At 41.1% G+C, this 19,522-nt stretch overlaps 1 protein-coding gene across 1 annotated transcript in view; it reads right to left on the bottom strand.

Annotated features, from left to right (window-relative positions):
• cntn3a.2 (contactin 3a, tandem duplicate 2) overlaps nt 1–19,522 on the bottom strand; it is a 65,774-nt gene that overhangs the window by 3,479 nt on the left and 42,773 nt on the right. Inside the window, exons 16-21 of the mRNA XM_014145830.3 lie at nt 16,718–16,788; nt 14,156–14,390; nt 10,123–10,232; nt 7,168–7,354; nt 6,647–6,759; nt 6,205–6,370 (exon numbers count right to left, since the gene is read on the bottom strand). Of these exons, the coding sequence (XP_014001305.1) occupies nt 6,205–6,370; nt 6,647–6,759; nt 7,168–7,354; nt 10,123–10,232; nt 14,156–14,390; nt 16,718–16,788 (882 nt within the window). The remainder of the gene's footprint in view (nt 1–6,204; nt 6,371–6,646; nt 6,760–7,167; nt 7,355–10,122; nt 10,233–14,155; nt 14,391–16,717; nt 16,789–19,522) is intronic.

The raw sequence follows: 19,522 nt of genomic DNA, 5'->3' as shown, positions 1-19,522 counted from the left end.
TGGCAGCACTACCTCTAGACCAACTTGCACCACCCATGTAATTTTCACATGAATAATAATGCATTCCTATTAATATACATCCCTAGCTAATTAACACATGCCTTCAACACAGCATGTTACATAATCAAATATAACAATTAAGACCAAATGAAAGCTGACTCAAGAGAAAAATTAGGGCAAAGCAAATTTGCTTCGCCCTAATACGGTTTGTGCTTCCACACAAAATGGGTGTTAAAGGAAAACAAAAAAGAAGTACAAATACAGGCTCTTTATTTTCAGACAAAACAAATATAAAAAACTTCGTATCTGAAAATACATTATATAAATAAGGCCAGTTTAGAATGCAATCCTCTCCATCCTTTTCAGTGGCTCAACACAGAATATCAATATTACAAAATATAGCTGCAAGCAACCATAGCTGGGTTCAAAACTCATTGCACCACAGCGCCATTATCAGGACAAAATGGATTCTCGATGAGCTACTTCTGTACTCCTTAAAGCTAGAATCCTTAGTTGAAACAATAACACAGCGGTCACCCCGCCTCTGTTTTGGTAAAAAGGTGAGGGATGGGCCTGGAGAAATGTAACCACTCTCAAATTCATAAACAGAGCTATGTATACAATGACTGACCATCCATGATGTAAAAATTATATACTGAACAAAAATATAAATGCAGCATGTAAAGTGTTGGTTTCATGAGCTGAAATAAAAGATCCCAGAAATGTTCTATACGCACAAAAAGCTTATTTCTCTCAAATTCTGTGCACAAATTTGTTTACATCCCTGGTAGTGAGCATTACTCCTTTGCCAAGATAATCAATCCACCTAACCGGTGTGCCATATCAAGAAGCTTATTAAACAGCATGATAATTACATATGTGCACTGGAGACAATAAAAGGCCACTCTAAAAATGTGCAGTTTTGTTACACAACACAACGCCACAGATGACTCAAGTTTTGAGGGAGAGTGCAATTGGCCTGCTGACTGCAGGAATGTCCACCAGAGCTGTTGCCAGAGAATTCAATGTTAATTTCCCTACTATAAGCCGTCTCCAACGGTTGTTTTTGAGAAATTGGCAGTACGTCCAACCGGCCTCACAACTGCAGACCACGTGTAACCACTTCATCCCAGGAACTCCACATCTGGCTTCTTCAACTGCGGCATCATCTGAGACCAGAAACCTGGACAGCTGATGAAACCGTGGGTTTGCACAACCAAAGAATTTCTGCACAAACTGTCAGAAACTGTCAGATGAATCCCGGTTTCAACTGTACCGGGCACATGGAAAACAGCGTGTATGGCGTCATGTGGGCGAGCGGTTTGCTGATGTCAACATTGTAAACACAGTTCCACATGGTGGCGGTGGGGTTATGGTATGGGCAAGCATAAGCTACGGACAAAGAACACAATTGCATTTTATCGATGGCAATTTGAATGCACAGAGATACCGTGACAAGATCCTGAGGCCCATTGTCGTGCCATTCAGCCGCCACCACCACCTCATGTTTCAGCATGATAATGCACAGACCCATGTCGCAAGGATCTGTACACAATTCCTGGAAGCTGAACATTTCCCAGTTCTTCCATGGCCTGCATACTCACCAGACATGTCACCCATTGAGCATGTTTGGGATGCTCTGGATCGACGTGTACAACAGAGTCTTCCAGTTCCAACCAATATCAAGCAACTTCACACAGCCATTGCAGAGGAGTGAGACAACATTACACAAGCGACAATCAACTGTTTGATCAACTCTATGAGCAGGAGATGTGTCGCACTGCATGAGGCAAACAGATGCATATCTGTATTCCCAGTCATGTGAAATACAAAGATTAGGGACTAATTCATTCATGTCAATTGACTGATTTCCTTATATGATCTGTAATTCAGTAAAATTGTCTTGGGCGTCGTAAGGATTGGACCAAGGCACAGCGGGTAAAGTGCTCATCTTCTTAACTTATTAAAGAAAACACTTAAACAAAATAAACAAACGACGAAAACAGTTCCATAAGGCTCCCAGGCTATACAGAAAATAACCACCCACAAAACACAAGTGAAACAAACCTCAACTAAATATGGCCTCCAATTAGAGGCAACGACAACCAGCTGCCTCTAATTGGAGGTCCTACCAAAACCCAACATAGAAATAGAAAACTAGATTTAAACATAGAAATAGAAAACATGGAACCTAAACCAAAAACACCGAAACACACAAAACAAACACCCCCTGCCACGCCCTGACCAAACTACAATGACACTACTGGTCAGGATGTGACAAAAATCTTTGAAATTGTTGCATGATGAGTTTATATTTTTGTTCAGTGTACTTTTAACCATGTTTTGAGGATATACAGTGTTGGTTTACATTTACATTGTTTACAAACATTGGAGTTAAACAAGCTTATATCTTGGGTTCTGATGGGGTATTACAGTTGAACTAAGCTCATGGTTCTAAGTTCTATTCTTCAAGAATCAATGGGTATACACAGTGTACAAAATATTGGGAACACCTTCCTTATATTGAGTTTGCCACCTTTTACCATCAGAACAGCCTCCATTCCTCGGGGCATGGACTACAAGGTGTCGAAATCATTCCACAGGGATAATGGCCCATGTTGACTCCAATGCTTCCCACAATTGTGTCAAGTTGGTTGGATGTCCTTTGGGTGGTGGACCATTCTTGACACACAGAGGAAATTGTTGAGCGTGGAAAAACCCAGCAGCTTTGCAGTTCTTGACACACTCAAACCGGTGCGCCTGGCACCTACTACCATACCGCGTTCAAAGGCCCTTAAATTGCATCTGAATGGCACACATACACAATCCATGTCTCAATTGTCTCAAGGCTTAAAAATACTTCTTTAGCCTGTCTCCTCCCCTTCATCTAAACTGATTGAATTGGTTTTGCTGGTGATATCAATAAGGGATCATAGCTTTCACCTGGATTCAACTTGTCAGTCTATGTTCCTAATGTTTTGAACACTTAGTGTATATCATTAATTTATGTCTAAAAATCGATGTTGCAACTAAGGATTCTAACTTTAACACACCTGCCAAACATCATAACTCCATATCAAATAGATCATGCAATATGCTTTTGATGGATTTTTTAAAATGTTTAATGATGTTGACAACTGAATGTATTTTTCGCCAGAACCACTGGACCGACCGACACCACATCTGGTATATTGCATCTATGGACCCACGTCTTAAAACCCACGTCTTTATTTTCTAAGACTCTAGTTTAAACAACATGGCCGTTATAAACCAATGATCTTGCGTTAATGTTTTTTCCTGTCCAACAGCGCCACCTTGGGCCAAACTGAACCATACTCTACAGGTTTGCTAGACTCACATCGCTGAGCATGTGTGCCAAAGTCAAACAGATCAATAGATATAATTATGTGCCTGTTGTAGGGCCACAGTGTGGTTAATCTCCATGTGCTTGCATATGTTGAGTCTTGACAGTGTTTGTTACAATGTATCTATATAAGTATCCATGTCAGATTCATATGCATTTATGTGTCAGGTCACGCCCACTTTAATGTTTATTTGTCCATAGCTGCCATGTTGTTTGTGATACTAGTCGGAAAAATATTGTTTTCGGAGACCTTGGTCCATTGATGCTATCAAGTTTCATGCAGGTCTGCCCAGTCCTTCCGGTCTGCCCAGTGTTTTCCACAAAATTCTGAATGGCGGAATATCCATCATGGCGGACCTATGTAGCTATGTATTTTATGACTCTAGGTGAAACGGGGTGAGGGGCATTTTCAATTGTGTGTTATAGCGCCACCATCTGGCTAACTGGCATAGCATTGCATGAGAGGGTGTGGACTATAAGCCTTTACCATCATGCCAAGATGCACCCTCCTAGGCCTTACCATCTCACAGACATTTGCATGTTAATGTTTTGTGATGGAAGAACCGGTTTAAAAATAATAACAATAGGATTTCTCAAAGCTTTGCTGCTCGAACTCCTAATAATGAACTCCAACAAAAACAATAAACAGTGCCGGCTCTAGCCTTTTGTGGGCCCCAAGTGAGCTTCGCTGCTTGAACCTCTAATTAGCATTTAAAGGAAAGGAAGAGGTCTCCTCCTGTAGTCTCCCAGGAAGGTAAAATAGTATCCAGTGAGAAGGGAAGTGAAACTTAGTGACATAGATAGATTGTGCTGCATATTTCAGCAAAATATGAGCCTGCGGAGCCCAAAAGAGGGCAGTCACAGGAGGACAAACTGTTTTGGCTAGGTTATCAAGTTCCTAAATGACTTAATCTAGAGAAAAACTGTTTTCATCTTGATGGAAATAGTGTTTCCAGTGCCATCTCAGTTGTAACTACCTGATGGTAATAGAATGGCAATATGCACTCACATAATATAGATATAACTAGTTTTGGATATAAGCTGAGACAAGACTCTTGGTCCCTCTGAACTTGCTTCTCCTTTGTGAGCAGAACGTATTAAATCGACAAAAGACTCCAGTCAATATCTTCTTTGATTCAACACACACGGTCTACATATATTTCCAAGATCCATCCATTTCTAATAACCTGACCCTGTCCCGATGGGGATTGAAACATCACATTATGTCACATTAAGTTTGTCCAAGGGCCTATCGTATTTTGTTAATATCTTCATTATCAAATACAGTACCAGTCAGAAGTTTGGATACACCTACTCATTCAAGGGTTTTTCTTTATTTTTACTATTTTTTACATTGTAGAATAATAGTGAAGACGTCAAAACTATGAAATAACACATGGAATCATGTAGTAACCAAAAAAGTGTTAAACAAATCAAAATTCTTGCCTTGATGATAGCTTTGCATACTCTCAACCAGCTTCATGAGTATGTCACCTGGAATGCATGTGCCTTGTTAAAAGTTACTTAATACGTTTGAGCCAATCAGTTGTGTTGTGACCAGTTAGGGTTGGTATACAGAAGATAGCGCTATTTGGTAAACAACCAAGTCCATATTATGGCAAGAACAGCTCAAATAAGCAAAGAGAAACGACAGCCCATAATTACTTTAAGCCATGAAGGTCAATCCGGAAAATGTAAAGAACTTTAAAAGTTTCTTCAAGTGCAGTCGCAAAAACCATCAAGCGCTATGATGAAAATGGCTCTCATGAGGACCGCCACAGGAAAGGAAGACCCAGAGAGTTAAGTCTGCTGCAGAGGATAAGTTCATTAGAGTTACCAGCCTCAAAAATTGCAGCCCAAATAAATGCTTCACAGAGTTCAAGTAACAGACACATTTCAACATCAACTGTTCAGATGAGACTGCGTGAATCAGGCCTTCATAGTCGAATTGCTGCAAAGAAACCACTACTAAAGGACACCAATAAGAAGAAGATGAGACTTGCTTGGGCCAAGAAACACGAGCAATGGCCATTAGACTGGTGGAAATCTGTCCTTTGGTCTGATGATTCCAAATTTGAGATTTTTGATTCCAACCGCCATGTCTTTGTGAGACGCAGAGTAGGTGAACAGATGATCTCCGTATGTGTGGTTCCCACCGTGAAGCATGGAGGAGGAGGTGTGATGGTGTGGGGATGCTTTGCTGGTGACACTCTCAGTGATTTATTTTGAATTCAAGGCACACTTAACCAGCATAGCTACCACAGCATTCTGCAGCAATACACCATCCCATCTGGTTTGGGCTTAGTGGGACTATCATTTGTTTTTCAACAGGACATTGACCCAACACACCTCCAGGCTGTGTTAGGGCTATTTGACCAAGAAGGCGAATGATGGAGGGCTACATCAGATAACCTGGCCTCCACAATCACCCGAACTCAACCCATTTGAGATGGCGTGGGATGAGTCGGACTGCAGAGGAAGGAAAAGCAGCCAACACGTGCTCAGCATATGTGGGAACTCCTTCAAGACCGTTAGAAAAGCATTGAAGCTGGTTGAAAGAATGCCAAGAGTGTGCAAAGCTGTCATCAAGGCAAAGGGTGGCTACTTTGAAGAATCTAACATTTTAAATATATTTTGATTGGTTTAACACTTTCTTGGTTACTACATGATTCCATATGTGTTATTTCAGTTTTGATGTCTTCACTATTATTCAACAATGTAGAAAATAGTACAAATAAAGAAAAACCATTGAATGATTAGGTGTTTCCAAACTTTTGACTGGTACTGTATATTTTCGCTGAACCCAGATGAGTTAATGCTTTACATTATGAGCAGCTTACTTAGTTTGTGGATGCGGATGGGATCTGTGGCTGGGCCAAGCCCTCCCTCGCTCAGCGACCTTATGTGGATGACATAGTCTTCGTTGTCAACGAGGGTCAGCTCGGCTGTGGAATTGTTTGTCAAGAGCATGTTCTCTTCCTTATGTTTCAGACTCCTATAAGACAGCTGATGGGGGAGGGAAATAGAAAACATGGAGTAGCATTCTTCATAATCAGCAAGTTGATTGGTGAAAAATTAGGATGGGATTTATCATTAGAAACTATACTGGGTGATGGACTAGACGACCACGTGATTCTTCCTGGACATGTATCAGAAATAACAAAAAGGTGTAGGTACAGCAGAAATATGTAGTACAGCAGATATTGATAAATATGTAGCTGGACTAATTTGCCATTACTAGTTTGGAAATAAGTGGGAAGTTTGAGGATAATATGAACTCACTTGGTAACCGGTGACCTCTGACTCTGTTTCCATGGCTACCACCGGCTCCCAGTATATAGTGATCTGGGAGCCAATCAAGGTCCACTCAACATTTAGAGGAGGTTGTCCAGGTGCTGTTGGACACAAGCAGCATTCTCTCATTAAGTTTCTTTGTATGTTACCATAACAAGTCATGACCTCACCCAGTCATCATCACCAGTCATAGTGTCTCTATGACCTGGCTCATTCTACTCTACACACTTTTCTCCTGACAGCTACCCACGATGCAGTTAAAATGTACCCTTTAAATAAGAGCTATTTCCCAACCACTGCTGTGACAAAAAGTAAACGTGCCGAAATACGTTAACGCCCTCCTCTGTCCTCCCCACTTGGCCTTAATTAAAAAGAATGGTGAACTCTATACCTCTGTCCACTACACATTTGTCCAGTTTATTAATACATTTTCCCTTTTGCTGAGCAATTGATGGAATTCCCTCCATTGACCGTCTAGGTCAGTATTTTAGTGTGTTCAAGACACCTACGTGATTTCTTGGTGGTGGCGTTGATGGCGGGGAGGAAAGGGCCAGTACCAGCTGTGTTGAAAGCGCTGACTGTGAGAAAATACTGAGTGTTTCGCCCTAAGCCACTAACAGTGACCGAGGTTTGACTCCCAGGTACCCTCACTTTCCCCATCGTCTCTGGCTTGGTGTCATCCTCCCAGTACACCACCTGTTGAAATTGGAGGAAATGGGAGTTTATTTGTTCATGTATTACTTGAATAGGGACAGAAGAAAACACATTGACACACTGAATAAACAACCATCCGATGTTATAGACTTGTGGACATGTGGAGATATCTCAAACTGGGGATTTGGTTTATGCTAATATCTGAGCTCTGGTTGGCTATATGCCTTTTACTCCCACCTCGCTTAAGGTAATTATTTTCATGAATCCCGAAGAGTGATACTTTAAGCAACAACTTGGTAAAGGTTAGGTTTAAGGTTAAGTTTAGGGCAGTGCTGCCAACTCTCAAGCATTGGGGGTGAGACACACATTTGACCCTCTTCACACGCTACACCTCTTATTTCTCACGAATTGAAAAAAGTACTGCTTTTATTTTCTATTTAATCCAGTGTATATTCAGTGCATTCACATTTCAACCGCGGCATCTCAACCTGGGAGATGCTTCAGCTTCCTGCCACCGCACTGTGAACCGCGTCACATTGAGGCTTGTGATTGGTTTAGTAAGGGTCAGGTACAAATGGTGATTGGATACGTGTTTGTAAAGAAACACCTCCCACGATTGTGGAAGGCAGCCACGACAGACTGGACAGGCACATTCGTTCTACACTGAACAAAGTTTATGAACTCAATTGTTAAAGAGCAGCACAACAACTTGTAGCACTGTTTTGTACACATAATTATCAACAAATTAATTTGCTGTCACAACTTGCCCCTGTCGCAAAATGCTTCCTTTTGACAGCATGCGATAATATAGCCTACCATAGTGATTTAATTCACCACTTGCATTAGCCCAGCTCCATAGGTCACATTATTCACATCATTTGTTCAGCAGGAATTTTGGAAGGGTGACCTGATTTTGTCTTACTATATTATGAATATTATTTTGCCCAGATTGTGAACCCAAATGTTTAACTGGCTCTAGTTGGGGGGGGGGTGTCTTTCACAATAATGTATTTGGTCTAAGTCATTAGAACAATATCCATCCCCTACAATGGGCTAAAATATGTGACCCGCTTCAGGAAACTAGGCATATGTCACAGGTCACTACTTCACAGGAGAGCCATTTGAACATAAGCTTTTTTTGTTGTTGGCAGAAATGCCTTCTGAACATGTGAACTTTCATGTGCCTTAATAACAAACTTGTATGCCATCTGTAAATACGAATACAATTGTTCAATTACGAGCCTATTTGGTTTAGCCACTTCAAAAGACACCAACCTTCCCGCTAGCCATGATTGGCTGAGATAATGAGTGGGCTGAAAATGCCGAGAGATGAGTTTGGATTGGTCTGCCATATAGCACGCTTCTGTCTATCTGAAGGGCTCTCCAGTATTAGTACCAAAAGATTCAAAGGCCATTTCCTCAAAAGTGAGTTTAAATGTTTATCAACTTTCAAAGCAAAATTACTTTCCCATTGTTCCTCAACTGTAGTGTATGACACACCATTTTATGATACTCTGTTTTATTTATCCACTGTAAAAAAAACATCTCAAATTTTGTTTCATAAGACCGATTTGAGCCAGTCAGTCACATATAGACTAATTGGTGTGCCTATCTTAGCAAGAACACTACTGTTATTCCTCATAGTTTTACTACTTCCCTTCTTACCAATTTTGCTGGTGTAATTAAATGTGAAATCTGATATGCCAACTTGTCTTTGAATGGATCTTTTTTTTTTTTTTACAATTCAATGAGGGCTATTCATTTTTGTATGCATTTATGGGCAGTGCCATAGGCTACGTCATAAAATGAGAATAGGCTATATTGAAATGCCCCTTGTCTCAAATATCCTGTTTTGTCATTTTAGTATTGTGCACAAGCTGCTAGACAGATATGGTAGGTATGAATGCAAAAGATGTTGCCTATGTACAGAAAGATGATAGAAAGGTTTTGAAAATCAGCCTCAATCACCTGAAGATTGATATTCATTAGATCTTTTTGAATGTGGGGTAATTTGTAGAAATCAAATGTCACATGTTCAAATCCACAGTATTTGGGAAACATAGATCAGGGGTGGCCAACCTTCTTGGGGAGCTTCCTCTATGCAGGAATTTCTACATTCCTATTTTAAAGGGATAGTTCACCAAATTAATTACATTTTAACTTGTTTATTTCTTATGGACAAGGAGAGACTGCAATCCATCCTATGGTTAGCCACGGCCACCAACCGTTAATGTTAGCATTTTCCACCAGTTGGCATTCTCCAAATTTCGTGTCCAAATAATCTTAAAGTAACTTAAAACCAAGTCGTTGAGATTTGAGTGTGTATTCAATTTTAAATTAATCATGATTTGGTCATGGCCAAAGCTGTGTGAAAATATACAGAATTACAGAAAATTTGCTTTTGGGTGGAGCATTCAGATTTATGATAGCTTGGAGTGAGATTTCCTATCTTCAAAAGTTGGCAGCCCTGGTTTAGGGTTAAGGTTCTGGAAAGTGGTTAAATGCTTGGCATGTTTCTGGCCCAAAAACACATTATGTGTTTGTGGTGTTGAGTACAGGTGGCAGGAAGTAAAAAAGCAGGTATATCAGCATTTTGCTTTGTATTCTTTAAAAGGGCCAAAGTGCTCTCAGGATGCTGCTGTGAAGGCCTGTATAATTTGCCACACAAGTCATCCAATTAAATCAGCTGTTACCATGGGAACATGACGTTTTGAAGTTGAGGCTTTGAGGTACACTGTGGGTGACGACAGGCATTGTAATTGTGTTGCACAAACTCGCTGTTTCATTTACATTTAAAACAGGAAATATACCTCGTAGCCGAGAACTCTTTCAGGAGTAAAGGATAGAGCCTGCCAATTCACTTCAATTTCTGAGGCGGAAACACTTCTGGCCCAAACTCCCCCTGGCATACCACTCGGCTCTGAAAAGACACAACCAAGGAGAGTTTCACCCATTATTGAAAAACAACCAAGGCAAACGACTCTACAGACAAAGACAACCCCTTTCAAACAAACATTTATGATCCTTCAGTTTATTGCAGTGGTCACCAACCTTTTCTGAGTCAAGATCACTTTCTGAGTCAAAATGCATGCCGAGATCTACCGCTTTTTATTAACATGACTTAAAAAATGTAAGCCTATGCAACAATAACCAACTAAAAACAATACTGTAGCAATGAGGTTTGTGCAGTAAGCTATAGGCTCAATACATTAACACAGCATACTGGCTTTGCTTGAATTTACCTGCCAATGCATTGTTGTTCGGGACATTCTTTTAAAATTATATTTCAAAATTTGAGGTAGGCTATATGATCACACCGGTAATATATCCATTGTTGTATTACTTGTGAGGCACAGCTGAGTGAGCATACATTTAAATAATTTGCTTTTATTTTACTTGGCTGATGGTGCCTGCATCTGATGGTCAGTCTCAGCGGAGGGAAAGAGCAGCAGACTGAGGGACGTCTCTCAACATCCCTCCGCTCTCCCTTTCCTCCACTGACACTGACCAAAAAGGGACACCGTCTTCCAGCTGATGGCGAAACTCGAGTCGCACCACATTATTTCTACCTCATGCACAAATCTATGTTGTTACTCCTATGAACAGAGAAAGTGAAATATTCCTTGATATTAAAAAAGACCCAAGCCGCTAATAATAACAACAACGCAAGCCTATATACACTTTCCTACTCATTCATTACTGCTGCACTGCTTGTTGTAGCGCTGAGTGGAAATAGGAAGAACGCGCATTTTATGGCTTATAAAAGTGTTGAATACAAAGTGTTGACAGTGCTGAGTAAGAACTTTAACTCACTCAAAAACAGCAGCTCTTTGCTGTATTCATTGACAGTCTCTCTCATGGTTTTAAACGTTAGGAATCTCACAGTATTCATTTTGCCGTAGTTTTCTTTTATGCCTGCTAGGTTACTGCAGACTTGGTCACCTGAGCAATCTGATTGGCCAGCGGTGGCATAATGCACTTGATTTCCTCTCCAGGTCTACCTTCAGACACATGAAATGGCAACAGTTTACCTACCCGGCGCGCAGGGCAGCTGAACTGGCTGCACCTACCACCAACAGCCCGAGACAAAAAAAAAGGAACACAAGGCTTTATCGTTGGGTTTTTTACAGAAATGTTTGGTGATCGACTAGAAATGCCTTGGAGATCGACAAGTTGATAGCAATTGACCGGTTGGTGACCACTGGTTTATTGTAAACTCAGCAAAAAAAGAAACGTCCTCTCACTGTCAACTGTGTTAATTTTCAGCAAACTTAACATGTGTAAATATTTGCATGAACATAACAAGATTCAACAACTGAGACATAAACTGAACAAGTTCCACAGTCACAAACACAAATTGAATAATGTGTCCCTGAACAAAGGGGGGGGGGGGGGGGGGGGGGGGGAGTTCCCGGACATTTCTGGGGGAATGGCCCTAGCCCTCACCCTCCGATCCAACAGGTCCCAGACGTGCTCAATGGGATTGAGATCCGGGCTCTTCGCTGGCCATGGCAGAACACTGACATTCCTGTCTTGCAGGAAATCACGCACAGAATGAGCAGTATGGCTGGTGGCATTGTCATGCTGGAGGGTCATGTCAGGATGAGCCTGCAGAAAGGGTACCACATGAGGGAGGAGGATGTCTTCCCTGTAACGCACAGCATTGAGATTGCCTGCAATGACAACAAGCTCAGTCCGACGGTGCTGTGACACACCGCCCCAGACCATGACGGACCCTCCACCTCCAAATCGATCCCGCTCCAGAGTACAGGCCTCGGTGCAACGTTCATTCCTTCGACGATAAACATGAATCTGACCATCACCCCTGGTGAGACAAAACCGCGACTCATCAGTGAAGAGCACTTTTTGCCAATCCTGTCTGGTCCAGCAACGGTGGGTATGTGCCCATAGGCGACGTTGTTGCCGGGGATGTCTGGTGAGGACCTGCCTTACAACAGGCCTACAGCCTTCAGTCCAGCCTCTCAGCCTATTGAGGACAGTCTGAGCACTGATGGAGGGATTGTGCATTCCTGGTGTAACTCGGACAGTTGTTTTTGCCATCCTGTACCTGTCCCGCAGGTGTCATGTTCGGATGTACCGATCCTGTGCAGGTGTTGTTACACGTGGTCTGCCACTGCGAGGATGATCAGCTGTCCATCCTATCTCCCTGTAACGCTGTCTATCTCCCTGCACGTTCACGCAGATTAGCAGGGACCCTGGGCATCTTTCTTTTGGTGTTTTTCAGAGTCAGTAGAAAGGTCTCTTTAGTGTCCTAAGTTTTCATAACTGTGACCTTAATTGCCTACTGTCTGTAAGCTGTTAGTGTCTTAATGACCGTTCCACAGGTGCATGTTCATTAATTGTTTATGGTTCATTGAACAAGCATGAGAAACAGTGTTTAAACCCTTTACAATGAAGATCTGTGAAGTTATTTGGATTTTTCCGAATTATCTTTGAAAGACAGGGTCCTGAAAAAGGGATGTTTCTTTTTTTGCTGAGTATATTAACTTTGGTACTTTATTGAAAGTAACTGTCCAGTGAAAATCAATTTTTTTAAAGTTAATATTCTGTTAATTCATAATCAAATAATGTTGTTGACTCATCCTATACTTGTATTTGTGGCCAAAGCATAAATTGGATAAAAAAAACACTTCACAAATCCCACTTCAAACTTGTATCTCAAACAGACCTTTAAAAAATGCTTGATATTTCCTCATAAATGATGATGTCATCTTCCTGAAGAGGATGAGCAGGCCAATCAGCTGTCTACTCAAATTCATATTTTTTATGACTGGTATATGCCCACACCCTTCCAACACAGAAAAGCTGCTTTTTAACATACTTAATTCCCATTTTGTTGGATGGAAAACTATTTCACTCATATTTAAAATAATTATATAATTATATATGGAAACACTGGACAGTTACCTTAAGATAGTCCCCTATAGATGGCTTATAGATATTCAACAAACTAAACTAGCTATCCACTAACCCTAACTCTTGCATGTTGTTGTATTTCAATCAACAGAGTTGCAGTTGATAGTTTGTTGATATTTTGAGCATTTGTAGACCATGTTTAGGGGGCTATCTAAATAAAGTGGGGTAACCTTTGTTTTGATTGATTTATAGTTACATTTGAGTATATTATCATAATGTGCACCTCTCTAACACAACAATGCATTATTTCAATATGTGAACTGGGGTTGTGTCTGAAATAGCACCCTATGGCTCAGGTCAAAAGTTGTGCAATATATAGGGAATAGAGTGCCATTTTGGACACACAGTTCAACAGTCTGTCACACCCTGGTCAGTTCCACCTATCCTCGTTATTGTCTCCACCCCCTCCAGGTGTAGCTTGTTTTCCCCAGTGTATTTATCCCTGTGTTTCCTGTCTCTCTGTGCCAGTTTGTCTTGTACGTTTCCAAGTCAACCAGTTTTTCCCGTTCTCCTGCTTTTTGCATTCTCCTTTTTCTCGTCCTCCCGGTTTTGACCCCTGCCTGTTTCTGGACTTTGTACCCACCTGCCTGACCATTCTGCCTGCCTTGACAACAAGCCTGTCTGCCACTCTGTACCTCCTGGACTCTGATCTGGTTTTGACCTTTTTGCCTGTCCACGACCATTCTCTTGCCTACCCCTTTGGATTAATAATCATTGTAAGACTCCAACCATCTGGCCTCCTATGTGTGCATTTGGGTCTCGCCTTGTGCTTTAATACAGTCAAACAGTCAGGGTACATGGAATAAATCCTATCATACCCTTTCAAATGAGTGCTTGTGGAAACCAATGAAGCAAGGAAAGGACATTTTTTTGGAAATGTTGGAGTATACATGGTTTATCTCTCACCTTCCTCTGCAGAGTAGATGGTGACCACGGGACTGAACGGGCCCTGCCCTTTGCTGTTATAGGCTCCCACCTTCACGTGGAAGGGTGAGAAGGGAGCGATACTGTCGTTCCGGTACACGTAGCGGGATGCCCCTGGAGCGGAGGTGGCGACGTGGGTCCAGGTCATCTCACCGAGGCCACGGAACGCGATAATGTAACCGAAGCTCTCACCGTTCTGCAGTTCCTCGGGAACAGGCTGGGAGTGAAACACAACTATAGTGATATTAAAACACATACAAAACACACATTCAGCGAGTCATCACGCCAGACACAAACACATCCAATCTCACAACAATGACCTGTAAATTTGTTTTCTTTGCTACCTGACTATAATTGAAATTAGCAAGAAAAGCAGATATTAAAACTATTGGGCTCATTATATATTTCCCTGCAGCCTTTTTAATGGAACATTATTCCCACAGTTCGTGAAATTAAATATTTTCAATAATAACACATTAGGTGAAGAGTAGAATTCTTAATGTATTTAGCTTATATCATCATTACATTATTTGTTTGGCACTTATGATGCCTAAACATTTGTTCTGATGTAACTTTGCAGTACTGCAGTTTTGCTGGATTTCCAAGGTTCTGATTTGATTGAATTGTACCCTTTTAACCATTCAAAGTATCATTAATTGAAAACAATTCATCTGTCAGGTGGCATGTTCTGCTTTTGTTTGCCAAGGGCTTATACGGGCGCCTCAACTAAGGAATTACAACTGCTGCTCCGGAGCCACATTTCAACAGCTCTGGATTTACAACACCCACAAGCCAACTAACCAGGGGCGGAAATCCCGGGGGGGACACGACCCCCCCATCCTGGGAAAAATATGATTTGTCCCCCCCAATATATCACTGAAACATAACTATGTAATTTAAATAATATTAATAATACGCAATGAAAACAATTGTGCTGATTATAGACACTTAATAGCGCGTTTTTAAGTTTCAAAAGATTGCGACCCCCCCACCCTTTGCCTACAATGGTTTGATCCACTGCCAGTTCCTTAGCTTGCTAGGTAATGTAGAGGTCGTATCTACTGTCTGAAAGGCACTCAATGCACGTAACTGACGTGAGGTTAATCCAGTCAATCGCGCACACACACTAGCTGAATATGCAGAGCTAGCGCACAAATATTAACTATTAAGCTAGCTAGTACCTATTCCATTTATGTGGCGTCGTCAAAGATGGAATCTTTGCTATCGTCAATTTATTCCAAGATCAGCATGCATGTAAGTTAGTGCTTCAAAGTCCCTGTGATAAGGTTAGCGATAAACTGAACAGAACTACACTCTCTTCTACCATTGTTTTAAATATATTTAATGGTCTCGTTGCAAAAGCTAAATTGTCGCAAGGGAACTTTTATTTATATATTTTATTTCACCTTTATTTAACCCGGGTAGCAAAGATTATAGCAAACACCACTGAATTGGTGCTTGCTAGCTTTGCAAATTCAGCTATTGTTAGAAGCCAGCCAATATGAAACAAACGATTAAAATTACAAAAGGTTGCAGCATATGTTGTGTAAATGGTGAACTCATACAGCTGTCAACTCTTGTCACTGCAATCCGTTTCACATTTGCTAGCTACCTTTTAGATCGCAGCCCATATAGAATGATAGAAGATAAGATGATAGAAGCCCATCTCCTACTGTAAATAACCTACATACTGTGTGTGTGTAGCCAACCAGGTAGAAAATTCAGAGTATTTTTCAGTACACCAAAACGCAAAGTAAGAACCCTAGTAGCCTAATATCTCAAAGACTAGTTGATAAAATGTTCATAAGAAAGAAATGAAATTCTAATGGAAATGTTTCACAATGATGTCATTAGGCAGAGCAGGCAACAGATGGCACACAGACAGCAGAGTTGGGGACAGATATGCAGGGACAGACTGGCAGAGACAGGGAGTCTCAGGTAAGTTTGTTGAGTCTTTGTTTGGCAACATTATGAAAGGTTCTCAATTTTTTTTACTTGTAAAATAGGAACATAATTGGAAAATGCCATGGATACCCCCACTCTCAACTTAAACTGGTGACTGAACTAAGATTTGTTAAAGGCAATGGTATTGCTGTTGTGATTAGTTGTGTAGTTTTGGGTACCGGTAGTTAGGAGTACGGCAAACACCTTATTTCTTTGGTTCCTCAATATACATTTACCATATTACAATGTAGGCTATGTGTTACAGCACTACTTTTGGTGTCCCCCTCAGGAATTGCTCTTGAGAAAATGTAATGTAATTGTCCCCTCCAAAGTTGATATCAGATTTTCGCCCCTGCAACTAACTGATTCATTGTAAAATAATAAGCATCCTATTCAATGATATACAAGTAAGGACAACAGTTTACCTTTAGAGGGGCGGCAAGTAGCTGCCCCTCTAAAGGTAAAAATCTGTCATTCTGCCCCTGAACCACTGTTCCTAGGCCGTCATTGAAAATAAGAATTTGTTCTTAACTGACTTGCCTAATTAAATAAAAGGAAAAATAAATAAATTAGAGGAGACTGGAACAAAAGATGACTTACCTCCCATGTAACAACCAACTCTGATCTGCTGCCGCCCCCTCCTCCAACATCAGTGGGTGCAGCATCAGGAACTACACAACAGAGACCATGTTTATGACAACAGTAGTCTGGCACATGTCTTTTGTTTCAGATAGCTTGGAGACATTTGTATTGACAAAGCTCTTTGAAGCAGATCTGGGTTCAAATAGTATTTGTTTTACTTTATTCTTTGAACATTTGATTGAGCCTGTCTGGAGTTCCAGATGGTTGGGGTTTGTACTTTTGGGACTTCCAATTCCATTGGTTCCACAGTGCCAGGCAAGCTCGTTTAAACACGGCTTAAGAATCTTTGAAATAAACAAATACTGTTTGAGCCCGGGCCCGATTGGAGGAGGGTTGTATCCAACAGCTGGGTCATTCCACCAGTTGAGTGCCTTTTGGGTAGTCTAATTTGCACAACAACAAAAAATATTTCACCTATGACATTCTGTTATAGAAAATTGTATAAAGTAATAAAGAAAAATTAATGAAGTAAGTGCCAATTAACAGGGTTGAGTAACAGGGTTTAAGGTCATCTTAAATTAGCCATAACTCTTGTGACATGGAGAATGGAAGCTTACTGTGTGCAACAGGGAGGGGCAATTGAATGCCAGCTTCACAAAAAAATGTAATCGCTAAAACATTTCTAGCCTATCTATGTATAGGTAACAGGTTTGACGTGTTATTGTCATCCGTCTCAGTTTTCCACCACAAAACACCAGAAGATCCAACTCACCTGCTTTTACACTATGATTTGACTGCTAGATGTTGAATGTTATTTTTGTTTTTTTAATTTTGGAATAGTATCACCATATTAAAACGAGAGTTCAGTTCACTTAACAGGGTTGACCTTAACATGAGGGACAAAGCTAAATTAATCACGTGAAATAAATAATAATCTTCAGAAATTACGTTGAAACTCTTATAGAAGTCAGAAAAACATGAGGGACATGTCAAAATGCTGATTTTTGGCACTTTAACAAGTCTTTATTCATATTGAAAATCTGATTTATTACATTTTCCATGTGGTCTATATTGAAGGATGAGTAAGTTATTTCAGAAGCTAGTAGATTCATTACTTACAAACAACAGCTGCAAATCCCAATAAAACTACACCACGTTTTGAAGTTCACTTGCTTTGTATAATAACACTATCATGAATCTAGCAAAGATGTTTAGTGGGTCAGAGTGCAGAATTTTTTTAGTCTCATTGCACAAACTTTTGCTAGCAAGTTTCTCACGCTGGCTGTAGCCGGGTGAGAGGCAGGCCTGCCCCGGAAAGTCCAGGAGGGTTGCCTAGCAATCCGCGCCTCGGAAAATATCAACATCTGCATGGTTTCCACTAGTTACCACAACCACAAAGTCAAAATGTAATAATTTAATGTTAGGGTTAGGCAAAAGTTAGCAGTGTGGTTAAGGTTAGCGCTAAGGTTAGGGCTAGATTTAAGATAGTATTGTAGGGGGGGGGGGGTTCATGACTTGTGGCAACTATTGGCGACCCGTCTGCATCGTCCATGCTATCCGGGATCCTTGGGACGTCTCTGCATAGCGCGACAAATCGCCTTGATTCAATGCTAGGTTCGGACAAAGCAAGAAATGTAAAGAGAAGCAACTGTCATATCAGTGCTTGACTTGGGATGAAAGAGGTGCAGGAGCAGTGGCGACCCGTCATTCAGGGCAGGGACAGAGCCCTACCTATTTTGAGCCACACCTGTTTTGCTAAAACAAAAAAATATATATACAGCAACAGTCAAAAGTTTGGACACACCTACTCATTCCAGGGTTTTTCTTAGTTTTTAGTATTTTCTACATTTTAGAATAATAGTGAAGACATCAAAACTATGAAATTACACATAGGAATCATGTAGTAACCAAAAACGTTTTAAACCAATAAAAATATATTTTAGATTCTTCAAAGTAGCCTCCTTTTGCCTTGATGACAGCTTTGCACAATCTTGGCATTCTCTCAACCAGCTTCACCTGGAATGCTTTTCCAACAGTCTTGAAGGAGTTCCCACATATTCTCAGCACTTGTTGGCTGCTTTTCCTTCCTCTGCGGTCCAACTCATCCCAAACCATCTCAATTGGGTTCAGGTCGGGTGATTGTGGAGGCCAAGTCATCTGATGCAGCCCTCCACCATTCTCCTTCTTGGTCAAATATCCCTTACACAGCCTGGAGGTGTGTTGGGTCATTGTCATGTTGAAAACAAATAATAGTCCCACTAAGCCCAAACCAGATGGGATGACGTATTGCTGCAGAATGCTGTGGTAGCCATGCTGGTTAAGGGTGCCTTGAATTCTAAAAAAATCACTGACAGTGTCACCAGCAAAGCACCCCCACGCCATCACACCTCCTCCTCCATGCTTCACGGTGGGAACCACACATGCGGAAATCATCCGTTCACCTACTCTGCGTCTCACAAAGACACGGCGGTTGGAACCAAAAAACTCACATTTGGAATCATCCGACCAAAGGACAGATTTCCACTGGTCTAATGTCCATTACTTGTGTTTCTTGGCCCAAGCAAGTCTCTTCTTCTTATTGGTGTCCTTTAGTAGTGGTTTCTTGCAACAATTTGACCATGAATACCTGATTCACACAGTCTCCTCTGAACAGTTGATGTTGAGATGTGTCTGTTACATGAACTCTGTAAAGCATTTATTTGTGCTGCAATTTTTGAGGCTGGTAACTCTAATGAACTTATACTTTGCAGCAGAGGTAACTCTCTGGGTCTTCCTTTCCTGTGGCGGTCCTCATGAGAGCCATTTTCATCATAGTGCTTGATG

Source organism: Salmo salar, chromosome 15 (assembly GCF_965601325.2).
Source record: "Salmo salar chromosome 15, fSalSal1, whole genome shotgun sequence".
NCBI classification, from domain to species: domain Eukaryota; kingdom Metazoa; phylum Chordata; class Actinopteri; order Salmoniformes; family Salmonidae; genus Salmo; species Salmo salar.
Note: the sequence above shows the minus strand (reverse complement) of the source record. Positions and strands in the feature narration are given on the sequence as shown.